Source organism: Hippopotamus amphibius, chromosome 9 (assembly GCF_030028045.1).
Source record: "Hippopotamus amphibius kiboko isolate mHipAmp2 chromosome 9, mHipAmp2.hap2, whole genome shotgun sequence".
Taxonomy (NCBI): Eukaryota; Metazoa; Chordata; class Mammalia; order Artiodactyla; family Hippopotamidae; genus Hippopotamus; species Hippopotamus amphibius.
Genome location: NC_080194.1, coordinates 122,824,970 through 122,847,988, shown reverse-complemented (window position 1 = coordinate 122,847,988; position 23,019 = coordinate 122,824,970). Strand labels below are relative to the sequence as shown.

Genomic DNA, 23,019 nt, shown 5'->3' with positions numbered 1-23,019 from the left:
GTTGTGGGATCAAGTGAGACTGTCCCTGTGATGGGCCTGGCATTCGTAAGTGTTCAAAAAATGCTCTGTCTCCACCTACTGACATCCCATGCCAGTTCTAACAACTGATCATTAGATAGACTATACAGCACAGCACAAAACCCATACATTAATGGTTTTCCCATCCTAAAGCAGAAACCAAGTATTTTTATATTTAAAACACTGCCTTTCCCTTAAACAGATCTACCATATCTGAAGTCTGTGGGATTAGTAATAATGACAATAACTATTCCTCCTGAAAAATGCCTCTGCTCCAGGTGCTGTTGTAAGCACTTCATAAGCATAAATTCATTTAATCCTCACATTAGTCCTATGAGTTGGGAAGTACTATTAATCCCATTACCCTGGTAAGGAAACTGAGGCCCAGGAATGTTAGTGATTGTCCCAAGGTTACACAATTGGAAGCTACAGAGCTGGGCTCCGGTCTATGGAGTCTGGCACTGGGACTCACTTCTATAATCCAGCAGCTGAAAATATGCCGTCCTGTACCCTTGGGTAAGAGGCTTGCTCCAAAAAAATCTTCTCTTTTAAAGAATCTGAAAACTGGAAGGGATCTCAAAGTCCAGGATATAAGATATGAAATCAGGTATATTCTCTTATGTCCTCTGAAAATAAGATAAACACCAGCTGACATAGCCAATGAGGGGCAGCTCCGGTAACAAGACTGCTTATTGAACTCATGCTCAAGGCAGGGTAGCACGATAAGACTGTGATGGAAAAGATGCTCTTACCTCAAGTGGCAAGGGTTCCTTGCTGTCATTGAAGCTATAATCAAAAACAATTCCAGTCAATACGTAGAAAGCTTTGGGATCCTGAATTATGTAATTTTCAAACAAAGGTACTGAAGGATAGCCTAGAACTACAGAGAGAAAAATCTAGTTAGTGAACGGCCGGTGGGAAGGCAAATGCTGCCCAACTATCCCCTTTCTACCGAAGGAGATATGGGCTTGCCAGCTTCTCAGCTGAGGGGTGGCAACCATCATTCACTCACTACTTCATTTTGCAAATGGATGGGCACATCCTGTATAAGATGCCCGCAGCTATGCTAGGCAGTAGGAACACAAAGTCAAATGATAACAGCCTCAGCCTCCGTGGGGTTCTAAAAGCTCTTGTATTCAAGTTCTTCTTAGCTAGGTCACACTTAGGGCTACAGTAGATAGAAGACAATTCTTGTCCACGTTAATGAAGAAATTATTGCTCCATTTCAGCCTTCTCTTCACGGTTATAACAACCAAAAGTGGAAACAAAATCATAAAGAAATATAGCTGCTCTGATGAGAGAAATAGTTTCTATAGTCAACTGCCCTCACATCTGACTGACAATTTAATACAGGATCCTCCTCAAAAATAATTTTCTCAGAATGTTTAAGCTGTTACTACACCATTTAGCATGCAGTGTTGCAGAGTGCAATGCCTGATTCCTTGCAGGTAACCAGAAGCCTGGGAAACTTCTATTCCTTAATCCTGAGTTCAGAAATGTCACTAATACATGCCCAGGTTTGCTCTTTTGTTCCTCTGCTTGTAACTCGTGAACCCATAGAAGCTGGAAATGCCAGGTGTTCAGAAATCTTTTCTATATAGCTTTGTTTTCCTCCCCTAATTTGTCTCCTTTCTTCCTTCTAGAAGTCCTAGTAGATCACATGGAACTTCCAGACCTGCCCTTCACATCTATCCCCTCATCTTTCATACTTTCCATTTCTTTGTCTCTTTGCTTTACATTCTCAGAGGCTCCCTTGACTTTATCTTCCCCATCACCAACAGAACTTCAAACATGTCCATTCTATTATTTCCATGAAAGTTATTTTGATAATCATTTTAAATTTCCAAGTCTTCTTTCTAACACTTTCATTGTTTCCTATTCATAGGAGTCCGGTTTCATTTTGGAGTGGCAATATTTTCTCAAATGTCTCTGAAAATACTAATGAAAATTTTTTATTAATTAGATTTAAAAAAACAGGGCAGGGGGTTGCGGGGGGAATGAATTGGGAGATTGGGATTGCCATATACACTACTAATAAGAAAAAAATCAAATTGTACACTTTAAATATATGCAGTTTATTGTATGTCAATTGTATCTCAATAAAAGTTCATAAAAATATTTCATGCGTGAGAGCTTACAATAAACAGTCCACTTTAAAAAACTGAAAAAAAAAAAAAAAACAGGGCATGAACACGGTAAAACTCTGAATGATACTAAAGGTTAAATGGTGAAGAGTCATTTACCTACCATCAGCCCCCAATTCCTTATCATGACACAATCTCTGTAAGTCAATTTCTTTAGTACGTTAAAAAAAAACTATGACTTATGTTTTTAGCCATGATGGACTAATGGAGATTGAATTTACCCTCCTACCACCAAAAACCAGAAAACTGGACAGGAAAGAAAAGAATCAAATTTTTCAGGCAATGGACAATACCTAACACAGCATTATGACTCCTAAGAAAAGAGAAATAAACAAGGTGACCACTAAGACTGCCCTGGTTTTCTGTTTGGAGGCACATTTCAGACCATAGAATAGGGAAGGGAAACCCAAGTGGAACACAGCTATGTGGCTGCATTGACAGAGATTAGAGTTTGAAGAGTCTGAAATGGCTGAAAGTTGCAGGGCAGAGTTCCCAAGAAAAGAAGACTGTGCTGGGAAATCACCCTAGAAATCTGCACAGAGGACCGCCCCCCCTTTTTTTTTAATTTTATTTATTTATTATTTTTGGGGGGACATACCAAGTTCAATCATCTGCTCCTATACACATATCCCCGACAGAGGACCCCTTTAATGAACACTAAGATATGCCCTACATGAGCAAACAGGAAAGTATGAGCTAAGTGCTGCCCAGAGCCCGCATAAGACCAGGAGGCATGAGTTCTAACCAGCCAGTGTGGACAGTTCCTGGTGATCACTTGAAGCATTCAGAAGAGTCACACCTTAGTAATGGGATAAAATATCTTTAAAGTAAAAGCTGTCCCGCACCTTCCCCACAAAAAAAAGGTCTTGGAAGAAACTGAACTTTAACTTTTTTTTTTTTGATGAAACTGAACTTTAATTTTCTACCAAACAAAACCCGTTCTACAAAGAAAAACCACCACTTGATTCACGAAAGTTGAGACGATCCAGTTTTCAAATTGTATGATCAAGACTTTGTTTTGTAGATAAGTTTATCTGTACCCTTTTTTAAGATTCCACATATAGGTGATATCATATATTTGTCTTTCTTTGTCTGATTTACTTCACTCAGTATGATGGTGGGGGGAGGGATAAATTGGGAGATTGGGATTGACATATACATACTACTATATATAAAATAGATAACTAGTAAGGATCTACTATATAGCACAGGGAAATCTACCCAATACTCTGTAATGGCCTATATGGGAAAAGAATCTAAAAAAGAGTGGATATATGTATATGTATAACTGATTCACTTTGCCTTACACCTGAAACTAACACAGCATTATAAATCAACTACACTCCAAAAAAATTTAAAAAAAAATTTTTTTTTTAAAGACTTTTCTTTCTCTCCCTCTGTATTACTTCTCTGATGTCCTAAGATGGTTGCCAGCAGTTCCTGGCACTAAGACTTCCCAGTTAAAGTTCTAAATTGAATAACAAGGGCCCTGTCTCTTAACCTTTCTTCTATATTTTGTCATTTCATCTCTCTCTGTGTTGTATTCTGAAAATTTTCTTCAGATCTATCTTTCTGTTCACCAGTTTTACCTTCAGCTGAGGCTTACATTTTGATTATTTTATTTTTCATTCTGGAAGTCCTGTTTGGTTCCTTTTCCCCCTCACATCTGCTAGGTGCCTCTTTATAGTGAAATGCTATCTACGAAAACTATCAGGTTGTCTTTTATTTCCTTAAATTTAGTAAACATAGTGATTTTATAATGTGAGGCTAATAATTCCATTATCTGAAATCTTTCTTGTTCTGTTTTTGCCATCTATTCTTCATACTGACCTTCATCTTTGCTGTCTTGCTTCCTGGTATGTGCTCATTGACCGTGATACATTTGTGGCTGCCCTTCGAGATACAGAATCACAGCGCGTTCCTCCAGAGAAGGGTTACATTTGCATCTGGCAGTCGACATCTCACTCCATAGTTTGAGGGTTTTTTTTTTTCCTTCTTTTCTTTGGACAACCAGGTGATGTGAATTTGAGCTACAAATCCCAGGGATGGGTGCCCCTGCTGCAGTGCTCAGTTTTGAGCCAACTCTCCTCACAGCCCCACAGGGGTGGGAATGAGGTGTGTTCTCTTCTGGCTCAACCGTACACTAAGAGTACAGGCATTTGGGGTCCCAGCTCTATGGGGAGATGGTCTCCTGTGAGATGTCCCTCCTGAATGAGGCTTGACTTTTTCTTCTTTCCCTCTGTGCCTTACACGGCTTGAAACTACAGCTCAATTCCCCCTCGTATGATGCAGGTTTCATAAGAAGTAGTTTGAGGACTTCACTGACCTCTCTGAGTTCTTTCCTTCATCTAGATTTTTTTTAGAAAAATATCTAAGAATATGGAAATATTTTCACAGTACAGTAAATAAAAAGTAGGTTACAAAGAGTTCATACAAGATGATCCTGTTTTTATTAGCAAAAGGGCAGGAAGGGTGTATACAAGGTTTTAAACAGCACTTATATCTGGGTGATAGGATTATGAATAAATTTTCCTTTCTTCATATATATAAATTTTTTTCTTTTGTTTCCTTAGCCTTGATCATAGGTTTCTTTTTAAACACACACATATACATACATACATATTTGGTTAAACTGCACAAAATAGCATACATACAGGAAGGTATGCAAAATACAAATGTTCATTTTAATGAACAATTATAAAATTAACATCTAAATAATTACCCCTTGGATCAAGAAATAAAATATTTTTACCCTATTTTGTTTGTCTTGATAGTTCCTTACTGTCTATTTAGTTCTTTAATACTTTCAGGAACATATTTTAATATTTATCCAGAATTTGTTTTTCAACAGGAGGGTTGATCCAAATCTCTTTCCCAGAAATTCCCAGGAAAAAATCTCAGTGTTTCCTTGAGTCTTACTGAGTTATGTGTCTTCCCTGGATAAATCCCTATAGCAAGGGGACTGCCAAGTGCAGACTGGTGTAGACAGGGGTTACATGACTCATCCTGAGCCCAGGGTGGCGTCATCATGGGCTCAGAGTGGGATAGGGATCAGGCCTCCAGGGAGAAATAGGCTGCGCATATAACAAAAGGGTGGGTAGATGCTGGGAAGAAAAAAAAAACAGATGTCTACCACAGTTTGGAAGAGATCGCCAAACTATTGTTTGTCCTTACTTCTAGGGCGTCGGATATGCTTAGGGGAATGGCGTGGAGAAGGGAGTTTAATTTTTATTCTTTATGTTTTTATATTGTTTGAATTTATCAATGCAAGACATTCTTGTACTTACTGTAAATTTTAAGGTGTAAATTTTATGTAATTTTTTTTTAATTCCAGAAAAATACATTCCAAACAGTTAACAAAGCATTCTGGGAAGTAGGATTAGGGATGGGAAGTTTAACTTTGTACTTAAACACTGTATTGTGCCATGTAGCATTCTATATTAAGGAGAGAGGGAGGATGTTTGCGTACAAGAAGTGAGCAAGGAAGACTCCAATGGAAATGGCAAGGAGGTAGAAATAGATGAAGATTAGAGTATCACAGCATTCAAAGCAGTAGAGAATTCCAAAGAGGAAGTGGATAAAATCATCCCTGTTATGATGAGGACAAAGGAAATAAGATGGGAAAGAAAGCACTGGATTTGGCAATTAGCAAGTCATCTTTCCCCTCCTGAATGTCTGCAAATACTAGCCCCTTCCAATCACTCTTCCAGAGAAAAGCCAGAGAAACCTTTTTAAAACAAATTACATCCCAGCATAACTTGTCTTCTTAAAACCCCTTCAATGGCTCCCTTCGGCATGTAGAAGAAAACCCAAACACTCTAACAAGGCCTGCAAAGCTCTGAATTATGTGGTTTTTACAGATATTTCAAACATCATCTAACTCTCTCAACTTACTCAGCATCACTTGATGACTTTCAGATCCTCAAACACCTCAGGGCCTGGCCACTTGCTGTCCCCCTGTCCAGATAGCCCCTGACTCCTGAAACCCATCACCCTCCCATTTCCTATGGCTTATTCTTTATCATCATGTTTTATCTAACTTATCACCTCACAAGGGAGGATTTCTGTTTTTTTTACATTTCATAATCTCAAATTTATAAAAGGTAACTGAATTAGAATAATATTTTAGAATACTAGGCAAGCATAAAGCACAACTTTCAAAACAATAGTTCCCACACATTTTACCACTGAGGCCCTTTAAAAGAACTGTCTCCACTGAGTGGCACTCAAAGCTGGGAGAGGAGAACTCTTTCTTTTCACTTTCTACCTTACGTATTATTAGAATACCTTATAAAAACATATTTTACAATTATAGTAACTCTGAAAAATTACTCCATAATTTGAAAAGTCTGATCTACCTAACTGCATTCATTCATTCATTCAATACATATGTATTGAGCACCTACTGTGTGCCAGGCACAGTGTATGAACAAAACACACAGTCCTCTGCCTTCACGGAGGTGGAGCCTAGCGGGGAAAGTCAGACAATGCACAGGAAGCAGTGAGTGGCAATGTAATTAAACATTATCAAAATGCTATGAACATATCCAACAGGATTCTGTGAGAGACAAAAAGGCAGAGATGGGAAACCTAAAACCTGCATTTTTAAGTACCATTTTAGCTGAAACTTCAATGATGAGAAGGAGCAACCCACAGGAAGAGCTGAGGGCAAAACATTCTGTCAGAAGGGAGAAAAGGCTCACGGATTCCAGGAGGTGAAAGGTGGCAACACCACCAGTGTGGGAACACAAGGAAGAGAGGAACAGGCAAGACTGGGGAAGGTCCAGTTGACTCTCAGTGCAATGGGAAGTCACTGAAGGGGCTGAAGCAGAAGACTGGCCAGATTCCACTCATCTTTTAAAGATCTTTTTGGCTCCATATAGAGACTGGATGTGAATGGGACAAGAAAAGGAGGAAAGAGACCAGTTAAAAAGCTAATTCAGAATCTCTGAATGTTTTCTTGTCTTTTATTAGAGACGTATTATAACTGCAAACCAGGGCTTCTGATTAATATGAGATAACCAGTGTCACTATAGTGAGTTAAAAACAAATACTTAAGCTTTTAATAAGCCTTGAAGACTTGTGATGTAAATATACAAGTCTCTTGTGTGTTGTGTGAAATAATAAAAATACTTCATGGACTGCTTTCCCCCAACTACCACCTCTGCAGACTCTTCAGAATTTGGAGACCCCAGATTTGGAACCACTACTGTATGAACTCACAGGAAAAAACTGCAAACTGTACTTTATAAAAATGCCCTCTCCATCCTTGCCCCATCTTTATGTCTAACCTTCAAACTCAACGTCAAAGGTTTTTTCCACTCTTTCAGTGATATTCTTCAAAGTTTCACTTCTGGAAGGGATGTAAACTAACTGAAATCTATTTTTCAGAGGAAATAGATTGAAGAATCCTGGCAGTGAAGTGATATCAATTGCACAGTAGTCGATAGGAGGTCTATTTCTTGGCAAACTACCAAAACGAAGATACATTACAATTGCAGAAAATAGTAATGGCATCAAGATCTCAAGGACTGTTACCAGAGTCTTTCGTTTCTAAAATAAAAATAAAAGCCACATGTTAATCCAAAATAGAACACAAGCGTTAAGTTGCTATGTGGCAAATGTGCAAATGTTCTTCCATTAAGAACACTTTCAATCAACTATACTTCACTAACGTGTGTGTGTGTGTGTGTGTGTGTACAATAATACTTTCATTACTTCCAGCCTCCCTGTACAACACGTGAAAAAGAAAAAAACAGAATAAGAATTAGCTAGAAACATTTCCTTCTATCTTTTCTATAACACCAATGGCTAGAAATGAGTAACAATGATGCTATGTTCAGTAATTAGGGCTAACAGAATTACTAGGAAACATGGTTCATTTGCAGGAAAGGGCCCCTTTACAAGTAAAGTTCTTAATTTTTTCTTCACTCCATTATTACCAGTTTAACTAAATCATTCAGTTCCTCCCAAGGAGACTCACATTTTCCCTACAGATAACCATACCTACCTTTAAAATGAAATTCTTCCAGAGAAGAAGTTTTAAGTTCCTGAGCATTGTCATTTTTCTAGCTGAAGAGATGGGATCACCACTAGTTGTGAAACAAATGGGGGAAATGTTAAACATAACATAAAAATGTTGAGTTACTCTTCCATCCTTGCAAAGCTTTCTTCTCTTAGGCTTTCAGAACATCGTTCTGGACTCCTTTTCCTCCTTCCTTTCTAGCAGTTCCTTCTCCTTTTTGCTGACTCCTCCTCCTCTGCCCACCCTCTAAATATTAAAGTGCTCCAGGGCTCTATCTGTGGACTTGTCTCTTTTCCAGTGGCACTCAATCTGTAGGTGCTCTCACTCACTCTTTTGGGTTTAAATCCATCTACGTGATGACTTTTAAATTTATATTTCCAGCCTGACCTTGCCTCTAACTCTAGACCCAAATGTCCAATTGCCTGCTTGTCGTCTCCACTTAACCCATCCAAACGGGGCTACTCATGTTTCTCGCTCGTAAAACAGATCATCTGACAGTCTTCCTCACCTCAAAAAATGTCAGTTCTATTCTGTGATTTATACAGGGTTACTGACTCTACTTATGAAATATACCCACAATTCAATCCCTTTCCGCCACCCTTTCTCTTATCACCCTGGTCCAACAATGCCTCATCTCTTGCCTGGATTTCTGCAAGAGCCTCTTCAGTGGTATCAATGTGTCTGCTCCTGCCACCCTGTGATCCATTTTCCCTGCAGTAGCAAGAGCGATCCTGTTCAAGTCGGGTCACACCCACTCCCTTGCTCAAAACTCTCTAATGTCTCCCATTTCACTCTAAGGAAGAGCTTAGTCTTTACAATGACCTACAAAGCTCTATGGGATACACCCTGTTAGCTCTCTCATCTCTTCTCACCTAATGTCCTACTCTACTTCTCCTTTGCCCCACTCCTGTGTCACAGGCCTAGAACAGAGAAATCACACTTCTGCCTCAAACCTTTGCACTTGCTGTTTCTTCTGTCCAGCACACACTTCCCTCATATTGCTATGGCTAGCTCTCCTACTTCTTTCAGATCTTTATTTTTAAAAGTCACTTTCTCAACTACCTCATGGAAACTGAGGTCCAGCATGTTGGGAAAAAAAAAGTTACTTTCTCAATGAGGCATTTCTCGATCATCCTATATAAAATTTCAAAAATGCTAAACCGTTTGTATCAATCTTCCCTGTTATTTTTGCTTCTTAGCACTTTCACACTATTTAACATGGTATTTATTTACTTATTTGTCTGATTTAATCTGATTTCCCTACTAGAATTCATATGTTCCATGAAGGCAGGGATTTTTTTGTCTTTTTTTTTCCCCACCATTGAATCCCCAGACACAAGAGTAGGGCCAGCACATGGTAGTCATTCAGCAAATATTGAACGAATAAGTAAATTAATTAAAGGGTAGGCAATTTTTGTAGGGATGTGGTTGGAACAGATATGATTGTGAGGAAAGAAAAACACTCTGGATAGCACCAAGTTCCCTCTCTTTTCACTCTTTGTTTCCCAAGTGCAACATATGCTTTAATTTTTAGATACTACTACAATGAGATTTTCTTTTCCAGAAAAACATTTTTCCATTGAGAAAAGAAAATGTATACATTTTTCCTCCAGTTAAAGTATCTCTGATATTGTACATTAGAAATTAAAGAAACGGCATTGTGAATACATGAAATATCACTGAATTTTAATTATGTGTTATGTGAATTGCCCCTCAATGAACAAAAACAGTGAATGCAGTGATTGCTGCCATAATCTTATATGGCAAACAACACACCAGAACCCAGTGGCCTACAACAACAGGCATTTATTTCCTCCTTATGGCTCTGCTGGAAAGTTATGGCTGTGCTGGCCTCCTGGGATTGGCTGGACTTGTCTTCAGGTCTGTGATGGGCTGAATTGTGTCCCTCCAAATTCATATGTTGAAGTCCTAACCCCCAGTACCTTAGAATGTGACTGCATTTGGAGTTAGGGCCTTTAAAGAGGTGATTTAGTTACAATGAGGTTGTTAGGGTGGGCCCTAATCCAATCTGACTGGTGTTCTTAGAAGAGGAGGAAATTTGGATGTACAAACAGGTGCTAGGGATGCATGTGCACAGAGGAAAGACCATGTGAGGACACAGCAAGAAGGCAGCCACCTACAAGTCAAAGAGAGAGGCCTCAGAAGAAACCAGATCTGCTGACACCTTGATCTTGGACTTACAGCCTCCAGCATTGTGGCAAAATACATTTCTGTTCTTTTTTTTTCCCCTTGGCCACACTGCACAGCCTGTGGAACTTCCCAGACCAGGGATCAAACCTGTGCCCCCTGCCGTGGAAGCATGAAGTCTTAACCACTGGACTACCAGGGAAGCCCCAAACTTCTGTTCTTTAAGTCACCTAGTCTGTGGTATTTTGCTACGGCAGCCCTAGCAAACTAATACAGGTCTGCTCTATGTGTCTCCTCAGACCAGCCACCACCTGGAGCATGTTGTTCTAATGGCAAAAGGCCAAACCAAATCACACAGATGCACTGAAAGCTTCTGCTCAGAATACTTGCTAAGCATTCCACTGGCCAGAGCAAACCCCACAGCCAAGCCCAGTATCAGCACAACAGGGAAAGAAACTCTGACTAATCTAGTGGGGGACACTGGAGGATCACATGGTGAAAGTCATGGATGCAAAATTTCATACAAGGAAAGAGTGAAAAACTGGGAAAAATATCCATCTACCAAAACATTTGGCATTTAATTCTTTAAAAGTTGGCATTGGAGGGACTCCCCTGGCGGCACAGTGGTTGAGAATCCGCCTGCCAATGCAGGGGACACAGGTTCAATCCCTGGTCCGGGAAGATTCCACATGCCTTGGAGCAACCAAGCCCATGCGCCACAACTACTGAGCCTGCACTCTAGAGCCTGCAAGCCACAACTACTGACCCCGCATGCTGCAACTACTGAAGCCCGCACACATAGAGCCTGCGTTCCTCAACAAGAGAAGCCACCTCATTGAGAAGCCTGCGCACCTCAACAAAGAGTAGCCCCTGATCACCGCAACTAGAGAAAGCTCATGCACAGCAATGAAGACCCAATGCAGCTAAATAAATAAATAAGTAAATAAATAAAAAGTTGGCATTGGAATTTGCCAACCTTAAACCTCACCATGTAGATGAGGAAATATTTTGGCTCATTACTGGCCCAAAACCAATAAAAAGTAACAACCAGAGACAATGAGAATACATGGTTTTCTCCAACCACCATTACAGTTCCATGGAAATGACAGTAAAAAGATAGAAGATGGAGGTTTTCATATCTTTTTAAAATTTGTGATAATACAGGTAGACTGTTTATTTAGATGCTTGTAATGTACAACAACTAGCAATTATGCACTAAAGCAATTATGTATTGAAGGCACTGTGTCCAGGCAAAATTATATTATAAAAAGATCAATCGGTAATGGGGCTCATTTTCCTGGAACCCAGCAGTGGGAAATAAGCCTAGTAAGGGAAAATATATATATATACAAAGGAAGACATTATAGCACAAGTAGAAAGTTAGAATCAAAAGAGATGTACTTAAGGATAAACAAACTGACCAATGAAACAGAAAAAAGTCTAGAAGACCTCACAAGTATATGGTCACTTGATTTACAACAAAGCTGACACTGCAGAACACAGGGAAACAGTCTTTTCAATAAATGGCACAGAGTCAATTGGCTGTCCACGTAGAAAACATATTGACTCCTGCCTCCACCATACACAAAACAGCAACTTCAGACAAAAACAGATCAAAATGAGAAAGGTAAAATAATGCAGCTTTTAGGGAAAAAACAGAACACAGTAATGACCTTGAATTAGATAAAGATTTCTTAAACATGACTCCAAACCACTAAATATAAAGAAAAAATGATAAATGGAATTATATCAAAAGTAAGAATCTCTGTTCCACAAAAGATATCCACAACATCTATAATACATACATCTGACAAATTATCGGTATATAGAATATTTAAAAAGCTCCTACAAGTCACTAAGAAAAAGACAGACATCCCAACAGAAAAATATGCAAGAGGTTTAAACAGATGATTTCCAAAAGAGAATACCAAATGTCTAATAAACATTAAAAAGTGCTCAACCTATCTGGTCATCAGGGAAATGCATTTTAAAGCCACAGAGCTGACACTGAGATGCAGATTTCTGCACAAGAAGTTTACTGGAGAGCACTCTCAAAATCAGTGCTTTGGAGAGTAAAGGAAGCAGGCCTGGGCAGAGAGAAGCCAGGCTGCAATGTAGTCAGAATAAAGGCCTCAGTCATTTCTGCAGGATCACAACAAAACACAAACTATGAATTATCAGCCTCAAGCTCAATTATGAGGACAGGATTCAAACAGGTCCCAGATAAGTAGGGAGGAGATTAAGAAAAGTCCATTTTTGCTATATTTGGGAAAACAGATGACTGAGACGGAAAAGAAAAAAATGGGCTGAAAATAAGCAACACAGCAATTATTTAGAATTTCTACATGAACATATTGCTAGCCCTTTGACCCACCAATCCCATTTTTAGGAATCTACTCTACAGACATACTTGTACAAGTATGAAATAACATATGTAGAAGGTTACTCATTGAAGCAGTGTTCAAAACAGCAAAGAATTGTAAACAGCCCAGTAGCTATCAACAGGGGATTAGTTATATAAACTATTTCTTATCTAAACAATGAAGTAACGTGCAATCTTTAAAAAAAAAAAAAGGAAGAGCTTTATGTACTAGCAGAAATCTGGGATCTGCAAGATATATGTGAGAAAATATATTTTCTTATTTATAATAAATGTGAGAAAATATATGAGAAAAAGAATAGAGACAAGATTATAGATAGAAAAGATAAAAAGATATGCAAGATGCAGATAATTAATATCCCTGAAGTAGAGAATGGTGTGTTGATCTTCTTGGCTGCCATAACAAATACTACAGACTCAGTGACTTAAACAACAGAAATTAATTTTCTTACAGTTCTGTGGGCTAGAAGTCTTTGATCACGGTGCCAGCATAGTCGGGTCCCAGTGAGAGCTTACGTCTTGGCTTACAGTCAGCCACCTTCTCACCATACCCTCAACATGACAGAGAGAGACCTCCCTCTCTTTTCCTCTTCTTATAGGACCAGTCCTATCAGATTAGGGCCTTACTCTTATGACCTCATTTAACCTCAGTTACAGGGGTTAGGGCTTCAACATAAGAATTTTAGGGGAACACAATTCAATACCTAGCAAATGGCATAATTAGAACAGAAAATATATATATGTAAATACGTGTTTGTATCAGGAAAAAACATGCCTCAAATGAAGGCAGAGCTGGAATTTGAAAATAAAACAATTTTTTAAAGATCCTCATGTTCCAACAGAAACCTAAATAGAACTGTAAAAACAGAGACCATCCTAGTGAATCACTGAACTCCAAGGATAAAGAATGATTCCTACAAGCATCCAGGCAAAAAAAACAAAACAAAAAAAAAAAAAACAACTCAAATTACTGACCAGAGGGAGAAAATCAGTCCAGCCTCCCTCAGTCCTCTCCTCAGAGACTGTCAGCAGACAGTACAGGAATATCCTCAGAGGATGGAGGCAAAAGAGCATGATTCTAAGATGTTATAATCAGCGAAGTTAATAGGCAGACATTTTCAAGCATGCAAACATCGATGGACCCATAAACACCCTTGAAAAAAAATTGAGGATGAAAGGCAATCAGTGCTCAAATGATTCCAAACAACTCAGAAATGGGGCAGTTTTCACAAGAAAGTACTTGTAGTGGGCACTGAATTTAATGGTCATCTCAAACTTGAAGTATCCACAAAGGTACTCTTGATCTTATTCTCTCTGCCTTTTCTACTATCCAGCTCAGTAAATGGTTAAGTCTATACCAGTTGCTTAAGCCAAAAATCTAGGTTTTAATCTTAATCTCTTTCCCTCACCTCTCATATCAAATCCATCAGTAAGTCCTGATGATTCTGTCTTTGAGGGATATCTCAATGCCATCCACTTTCTTTCTTATGTTTCAGTTACAAGCATCAGAAGTCCAACTCAACCTAGCTTAAGCATCCCCCCACCCCCACCCCACAAAGGATTCATTACTCACATTACTGGAATTTCAAAGTGGAATAAGCTACAGAACACAACTGAATCCAAGTGTTCAAATAACATAATCAGCGCTTGTCTCTCTCTCCATTCTACTTTTCTCAGTATGTCTTCTTGTCAGGCAGTCTCTAAATACATGGGGTGGGTGGGGGGAGATGGCCCCCAGGAGCTCTAGGCTTATATCAAAATTCCAGAGAGAAGAGTGTCTCTTTCTTGGTAGTTCCCAAGAGGACTCTTATTGGGTTAGCTTGGGTCCCAGCAGGGTGGCAGGTGGAAGGAAAGTAGGGAAAATGGGGGATAAGAGGTCAGCACCTCCTGAGCTATATGGAATATTTACCCACACACACATATATACACACAAAGAAGGTTTCTTTTACCAACAGAAATGGGGCAGGGCGGGGGGTGGGGGGGGGGGAGTGAAACATACTTCCTTTGCTCTCCAGAAAACAGAAATCATTCCTATACACAAAATTTCCAAACTTCTCTAATATAATAAACAATCTATGTACAATATAAAACACACTTGCTCCATCTGCAAAAGAAGATCTGCTAGGTTTTGTGTGGTTTCTGCATCCAGGATCAAGGCTAGGCTGTCTGGGCAAAGTGCATTTCTCTGGCCCTGGTCTATATGTGACTCCCCAGGGTGTGGCAATTTGGCCTAAAAGATGAGAATATGAACAGCCAAGTCATCCAACACACATTGAAAGAGGAAAAACTGGTTGTATCTGCCATTCTTCACGGCCCTTCACTAGTAGGGAACAGGAGGCAATCTCCCTTCTGAGCAGCTGCAGAACCTTAGTAGCCCACTTCCTATTGGTGTGATTTTGAGAAACAGCCAGAGATTACTTTAGGGGTTGAGCAATTACAGAATTTTCTTATTAAACATTCTCCCCACCCCCTGGAAATAAAACTCCAGTAAAATATGAGAATAGAGTTGTGTCAGCCATAAAGAAAATGTCAAATTCTAAAAAGCTGAATAATACTGACCATATTCCTAGATCAAAATGCTTTGAAAGTAAATATTAACAAAATAAAAACACTAAGAACAAGAAAAAAAATTTGAAAATTAAAAACTCTCTCCTAGCCCACAAATACTATATAAACCAAGAAAATTAGAGGCTATAGGCCACAGACTGGCAGAAAATATTTACAAAAGACATATGTGATAGGGGCTTCCCTGGTAGCACACTGGTTAAGGATCTGCCCGCCAATGCAGGGGACATAGGTTCAATCCCTGGTCCGGGAAGATTCCACATGCCACGGAGCAACTAAGCCTGTGCACCACAACTACTGAGCCTGAGCACTGTAGCCCATGAGCCACAACTATTGAGCCCCTGTGCCACAACTACTGAAGTCTGCACGCACCTAGAACCCAAGTTCCGCAACAAGAAAAGCCACTGCACTGAGAAGCCCGTGTACCACAACGAAGTGTAGCCCCCACTCTCCGCAACTACAGAAAGCCTGCACACAGCAACAAAGACCCAACACAGCCAATAAATATAAATAAATAAATTTATTTTTTTAAAAAGACATGTGATAAAGGATTGTTATCCAAAATATACAAAGAACTCATATAACTCACAGTAAGAAAATGAACAACCAGATTTTAAAAATGAAAAAAAAAAATTAACGAGCAAAAGACCTGAACTAAGGAGATGACAAATAAGTACAGGAAAAGAGGCTCAGCATCATTCATCACAGAGAATTGCAAATTAAAACAACAATGAGATACCACTACACACCTATTAGAATGGTCAAAATTCAAAATACTGGCAATATCAAATGCTGGCAAGGACGTGGAGCAACAGGAAGTTTCATTCATTACTGGTAAGAATGCAAAATGGAACCACCACTTTGGAAGACAGTGGCAGTTTGCTACAAAAGTACACATATTCTTGTCATATGATGCAGCAAATGTGCTCCTTGGTATTTACTCAAATGAGATGAAAAACTATGTCCATACAAAAACCTGCACACAGATATTTATAGCCACTTTACTCATAATTGCCCAACCTTGGAAGCAACCAAGATGTCCTTCAGTAGATGAATGGAAAACAAACTGTGGTACACATAGACAATGAAATATTACTCAGCACTAAAAAGAAATGAACTATCAACTATGAAAGACATGGAAGAAACTTACATGCATATTACTAAGTGAAAGAAGCCAATATGAAAAGGCTACATACTGTACGATTTCAATGATATGATATTCTGGAAAAGGCAAAACTATGGAGACAGTGAAAGGATCAGTGGTTGCCTGGGGTTTTGGGGGAGGGAGGGATGAATTGTTGGAGCATAGAGGATTTTTATGGCAGTGAAACTATTGTGTAGGAATAGAAACTATAATGGTGGATATGTGTCATTATACATTTGTCAAGACCCATAGAATGTACAACACCAAGAGTGAACCCTACTGTAAACAATGGACTTTGGGGAATAATGATGTTGATAATGGAAGAGGCTGTGTATATAAAGGGGGAAAGGGTATATGGAAAATCTCTGTAACTTCCTCTAAATTTTGCTATGAACCTAAAACTGCTCTTAAAATACAAACTCTATTTAAAAACTGTACTGATGCAAAATTGTATCAACAGGAAAATTCATAATCCCAAACCCCTTCACTATTAAATTAGACAACTTTTTAAAGTCAAACAAATTAAATTAAAAATCAATTAATTAGGAATGTATAATTTTTTATTACACAAACCATAACTGGTGTTTAACCAGTTTATGGTTCAAGGAACTAGGTCTGTGTAGTTACACAGCTGTAAGAGCTTCTTATAGGTCATTAACATCTTTATCATCCACTGTTAGGGATATTAAGGATGTATATGATGTTCTAGCTTAAACATCAGTGTTGTTCATAACAGGAAAGAAAGGTGGTCCTTCTTAAGCAAAATCTAGGTGTAATCAAATGCTCAGTTTACATAATTATAACTTGAAAGGTATTTTTAAAATATGATGGTTGAGATTCTGGCAAGAAAAGGATCACTGTTGTAGTACACATGACTATCTCTATAACAACCTTTTCAATTGAAAGAGTTGTTTATGTAATGTGTTTTCTTAATTCTAAATTTCTTAGAAACACAGTTATTGTTTCATAGCAGAGAGTTTAAATTTAAAAAGAGATAGGAAGGATTGATGGGTAGGGAAATAAAACCCCTAAAATAAATAATCGACTAGCACATCAAGTCAACACAAAAAGGAAGCCAACACACTGACATATTAATTAAGAATAAAAAAGGGAGTTAACACTTATCCTTGTAAACTATTCCAAAAAGTTGCAAAGGAAGGAATGCTTCCAAACTCATTTTGTGAGGCCAGCATTACCCTGATACCAAAACCAAAGATATTACACACAAGAAGAAAATTACAGGCCAATATCACTGATGAACATTGATGCAAAAATCCTCAACAAAACATTAGCAAACCAAATTCAATGAAAGATTAAAAGGATCATACACCATGATTAAGTGAGATATATCCCAAGGATGCAAAGATGGCTCATTATCTGCAAATCAATCCATATGACACACCACATTAACATAGTGAAGAATAAAAACCATATGATTTCTCAATAGATGCAGAAAAAACTTTTGACAAAATTTAACATCAATTCATGATAAAAAAAAAAAAACTCTCCACAAAGTGGGTATAGAGGTACCATTCCTCAACATAATAGGGCCATATATGATAAGCTCACAGCTAACATCATACTCAACAGTGAAAAGCTGAAAGCATTTCCTCTAAGATCAGGAATAAAACAAGGATGTCCACTCTTGCTACTTCCACTCAACATAGTTTTGAAGGTTCTAGCCACAGCAATTAGACTAGAAAAAGAAATAAAAAGAATCCAAATCAGAAAGGAAGAAGTAAAACCGTCACTTTTTGCAGATGACATGATACTATACATAGAAAATCCTCAAGATGCCACTAAAAACACTACTAGAGCTCATCAATGAATTTGGTAAAGTTGCAGGATACAAAATTAATATATACAGAAATCTGTTGCATTTCTATACACTAACAATGAACTATCAGAAGGAGAAATTAAGAAAACAATCCCATTTACCATTGCATTAACAAGAATACAATACCTAGGAATAAATCAAACTAAGGCGGTAAAACACCTGTACTCAGAAAACTATAAGACACTGATGAAAGAAACTGAAGACAACACAAACAGGTGGAAAGATATACTGTGCTCATGGATTGGAAGAATTATTATTGTTAAAATGACCATCCTATCCAAGGCAATCTACAGATTCAATACAATCTCTATCAAAATACCAATGGCATTTTTCACAGAACTGGGACAAGTAATTCTAAAATTTGTATGGAAACACAAAAGGGCCCAAATAGCCAAAGCAATCTTAAGAAAGAAGAACAGAGCAGGAGGTATCATGCTCTCTGACTTCAGGCTATACTACAAAGCTACAGTAATCAAAACAGTATGGTACTGGCACAAAAACAGACACAGAGATCAATGGAACAGAATAGAGAATCCAGAAATAAATCCAAGCACTTATGGTCAATTAATCTATGACAAAGGAAGGAAGAATATGCAATGGAGAAAAGACAGTCTCTTTAATAAGGTGCTGGGAAAACTGAACAGCAAGTAAAATAATGAAATTAAAACATTTTCTCATACCACATGCAAGTATAAACTCAAAATAGATTAAAGACCTAAATGTAAGACCAGAACCATAAAACTCCTAGAAGAAAACATAGAACACTCTTTGACATAAATCATAGCAATATTTTTTTGGATCTGTCTCCTAAGGCAAGGGAAACAAAAACAAAAATAAACAAATGGGACCTAATTAAACTCTAAAGCTTTTGCATAGCAAAGGAAGCCACTGACAAAATAAAAAGACAAACTATTGAATGGGACAAAATATTTGCAAATGGTATCACTGATAAGGGGTTAATGTCCAAAATATATAAACAGCTCATACAACTCAATATAAAAAACAAACAAACAAAACAAAAACAAAAACCAATCTGATTAAAAAATGGACAGAAGACCTGAATAAACACTTTTCCAAAGATGACATGCAGGGAATTCCCTGGTGGTCCAGTGGTTAGGACTCCATGCTTTCACTGCCAAAGGCCTGGGTTCCATCCCTGGTTGGGGAACTAAGAACCCCCAAGCCACATGGCACAGCCAAAAAAAAAAAAAAGCAAAAAAAACCCAGAGACAACATGCAGATGGCCAACAGGCACATGAGAAGATACTCAACAACACTAATCATTAGAGAAATGCAAATCAAAACTACAATGATATCATCTCAAACCTACCAGAATGGCTTTCATCAAAAAGACCACAAATAACAAATGCTGGCAAGGATGTGAAGAAAAGGGAAACCTTTACATTGTTGGTGGGAATGTAAATTTGTGCAGCCACTATGGAAAACAGTATGGAAGTTCCTCAAAAAACTACCATATGGCCCAGCAATTCCACTTCCAGGTATATATCTAAAGAAAAGTAAAACACTAATTTGAAAAGATACATGCCCCCCCTCCACGTTCACAGTAGCATTATTTACAATAGCCAAGATATGGAAGCAACCTAAGTGTCTATCAATAGATGAATGGATAAAGAAAATATGGTATTCAATGGAATACTACTAAAAAAATACATATCTCAAATCAAAAGCAAAGGTACTGTCTGGTGACTACCAGAAGAATTCAGTTAAGACAAGACCAAGACTAGAATGGCAGCTGTGACATTGTTCTGGAAATGCTAAGCCAGAGCCAGCTGTGAGGACTGTTCCCCATATATGGGCACCTGACCAAGGGGATGAGAGTAGGGGCTGAGACCCAGCTGGTGCTCCATTCACCCTGGCACAAGGCTGGGTCCACTGGCAGAAAGAGTGCCTTTTGTTAATTGGTCCACTCAGAGGGGTACCTTTATCTCACTGGCCTGCACAAGTTGGGATGCCTTTAACTAACCGGTCCACCGAGAGGAAGTGCCTTTATCTAATTGGTGGGTGGCACCTTTTGGAAATTCCTCAGCAGGCACAGTATGCTATATGAGCTCTTGGTGGCCATATGCTACTACACACAGAATGACAGAATGAATCAGGAGGCAGAAACATAGGCAAAGAGGGGACTAATTTATCATTATTTGCACTTTAAAAATCTGTATACATAGAAAACCCAAAACAAGAACAGAAAAACCGTAAGAAACAGTGAATGGTAAAGTAAGGTGGCTGATTACAAAGTAAGTAATTGATTTACTAATTGATTAAAAACTCAATAGCTTTCCTATAACCAAACCAGCCAGAAAAATACATTTAAGGAAAAGATCACTTTCACAATAGCAACACCAGAAGAAAACATTTAGAAATAAATATAATGAGAAATATGCCTATATTAAAGAAAACCTATGTGAAGAAAACTGTAAAACTCTCATCAAGAGACGTAAAATGAGGCTTCAGTAAACGGAGAGACATATCTTTTTTTTTTAAGATTTTACATTCTTTGTCCTTTTCTTCCTTTTATTATTTATTTATTTATTTATTTATTTATTTATCTATTTATTTTGGCTACACTGAGTCTTAGTTGCAGCACGCGGGCTACCTAGTTATGGCATGCAGACTTCTTAGCTGTGGCATGCAGACTTTTCAGTTGCAGCATTTGAACTCTTAGTTGCAGCATGTGAACTCCTAGTTGTGGCATGCATGCGTGATCCAGCTCCCCGACCAGGGATTGAACCCAGGCCCCCTGTATTGGGAGTGTGGAGTCCCACCTATTGGACCACCAGGGAAGTCCCTGGAGAGACATATCTTGTCCTTGCACAGGAAGAGTCAAAATTGTTAAGATATTAATTCTCCTAAGTAAATTCATGAATTTTACATAACACCAAAAAAGATTTCAACAAGATTTAAAAAAAATGATTCTGAAGTCCAAGTGAAGGATAAAGGTGTGAGATTAGCCAAGAATATTCTGAAAGAGACAGATAATGACCAGAGACTATCCAAATATTAAAATATGTTGTTATACAACTTCATTAATTAAAACAATATTATGCTAGGATAGTAAGAGCTCATATAAAAAGAAGAAAGAATCTATATACACACTCAAGGATATATGGGAATTTAGTATGTGATAAAGAGAGCATTTCAAATAAACTGAAGAAATATTATCAAAACAGTACTGACACCTATTTGTTCAACAACTTAGACGAAACAAATGCTTGAAAGTCGCAACCAACCAAAACTCACTCAAGAATAAATAGGTAACCTAAAGAGTCCTAAATCTGCTAAATAAATTGTATTTGTAGTTAAAAACCTTTCAAGAAAGGAATCTCAGGCTCAGATGGTTTTATTGGAAAGTTCAAACAAACATTTAAAGAAGAAATATACTAATGCTACACAATCTCTTCTTGGAAAAAAAAAAAAGGAGGAACTACTTCCCAACGCATTTTATGAGGTCAGCATTACCCTGATACCAAGGCCAGACAAAAACATTACATGAAAGACATACAATAAAAAATATAAGGCAAGAAGGCATAAAAGAGTCTGTATTCTCAGATAACAATATTTTCTATGTAGAAAATTTCAAGAAATCTACAAAATAATTCTACAATGAATAAGTGAGTTTAGCAATGTCACAGGAGGCAAGGTCAATATACAAAAATCAATTGTATTTCTAAATACTAGTAAATAGCAAATGGAAGCCCAAAGGTTTTTTTAAGTATCATTTGCAATAACACTGAAAAATGAAATACAAATAAAGCTAACAAAATACGTGCAGAATCCACATGCTGATGGAAAAACACTAATGAAAGTTTTTTTCTAATGAAATAAATGGAAAAGTATACCAAATTCATGGAATGGAAGTGTCGATATTGTTAAGATATCAGTTCTCCTCAAACTGATATATAGATTTAATGCAATTTCAATCAAAATTTCTGCAGTGTCTTTTGTAGGTATTAATAAGATGACTCTAAAATTCACATAAAATGAAAAGATACTAGAATAGCCAAAATCATTTTGAAAAAGGAAGAAATTACTCATACTACCTCATTTCAAGCGTTACTGTAAAGCTACACTAATCAAGACAATATAGTATTAGGGACTTCCCTGGGGGGTCCAGTGGGTAAGACTGCACACTGCTAATCCAGGGGGCCCGGATTTAATCCCTGGTCCAGGAGCTAGATCCCGCATGCATGCTGCAACTAAAGATCTCGCACACTGCAACTAAAAGATCCAGCATGCTGCAAGTAAGACCCGGGCAAGTAAGACCCGGCACATGCAAAATAAATTTTTTTTAAAAAGACAACATAGGGGCTTCCTAGGTGGCGCAGTGGTTGGGAGTCCGCCTGCCAATGCAGAGGTCACGGGTTCGATCCCAGCTCCGGGAGGGCCCCACATGCCGCGGAGCAACTAAGCCCGTGTGCCAAAAAAAAAAAAAAAAAAAAAAGACAACATAGTATCAGCTGAAGCACAAGCAGGCAAACTATGGCCCACGGACCAAATCCAGCCCACTACCAATTTTTCTACAGCCTGCAAACTAAGGATGGTTTTGACACCTTTTAATGGCTGGAAGAACTGCCCTCAATTACTATTACTGAACACTGAATAGCTTCTGAAGATTAGCTTTTACGGTACTTTTTTTTTACAGTACCTTTATGTGAAATTTATACTGTGGTACAGTCATTTTGATGACAACCAACATTGTTTGAATCACAAGAAATGGCAAGGTGCTCCAAGCACTTTCCA

General features: G+C 38.1%; 1 protein-coding gene across 1 annotated transcript in view; it reads right to left on the bottom strand.

Moving 5' to 3' along the window:
- The window catches only part of LOC130860594 (ATP-binding cassette sub-family A member 17-like), a 137,088-nt gene that overhangs the window by 109,431 nt on the left and 4,638 nt on the right, over window positions 1-23,019 (bottom strand). The window contains exons 2-4 of the mRNA XM_057749001.1: window positions 8,173-8,254; window positions 7,454-7,715; window positions 771-898 (exon numbers count right to left, since the gene is read on the bottom strand). Coding sequence (XP_057604984.1) covers window positions 771-898; window positions 7,454-7,715; window positions 8,173-8,226 — 444 coding nt within the window. The 5' untranslated portion in view covers window positions 8,227-8,254. The remainder of the gene's footprint in view (window positions 1-770; window positions 899-7,453; window positions 7,716-8,172; window positions 8,255-23,019) is intronic.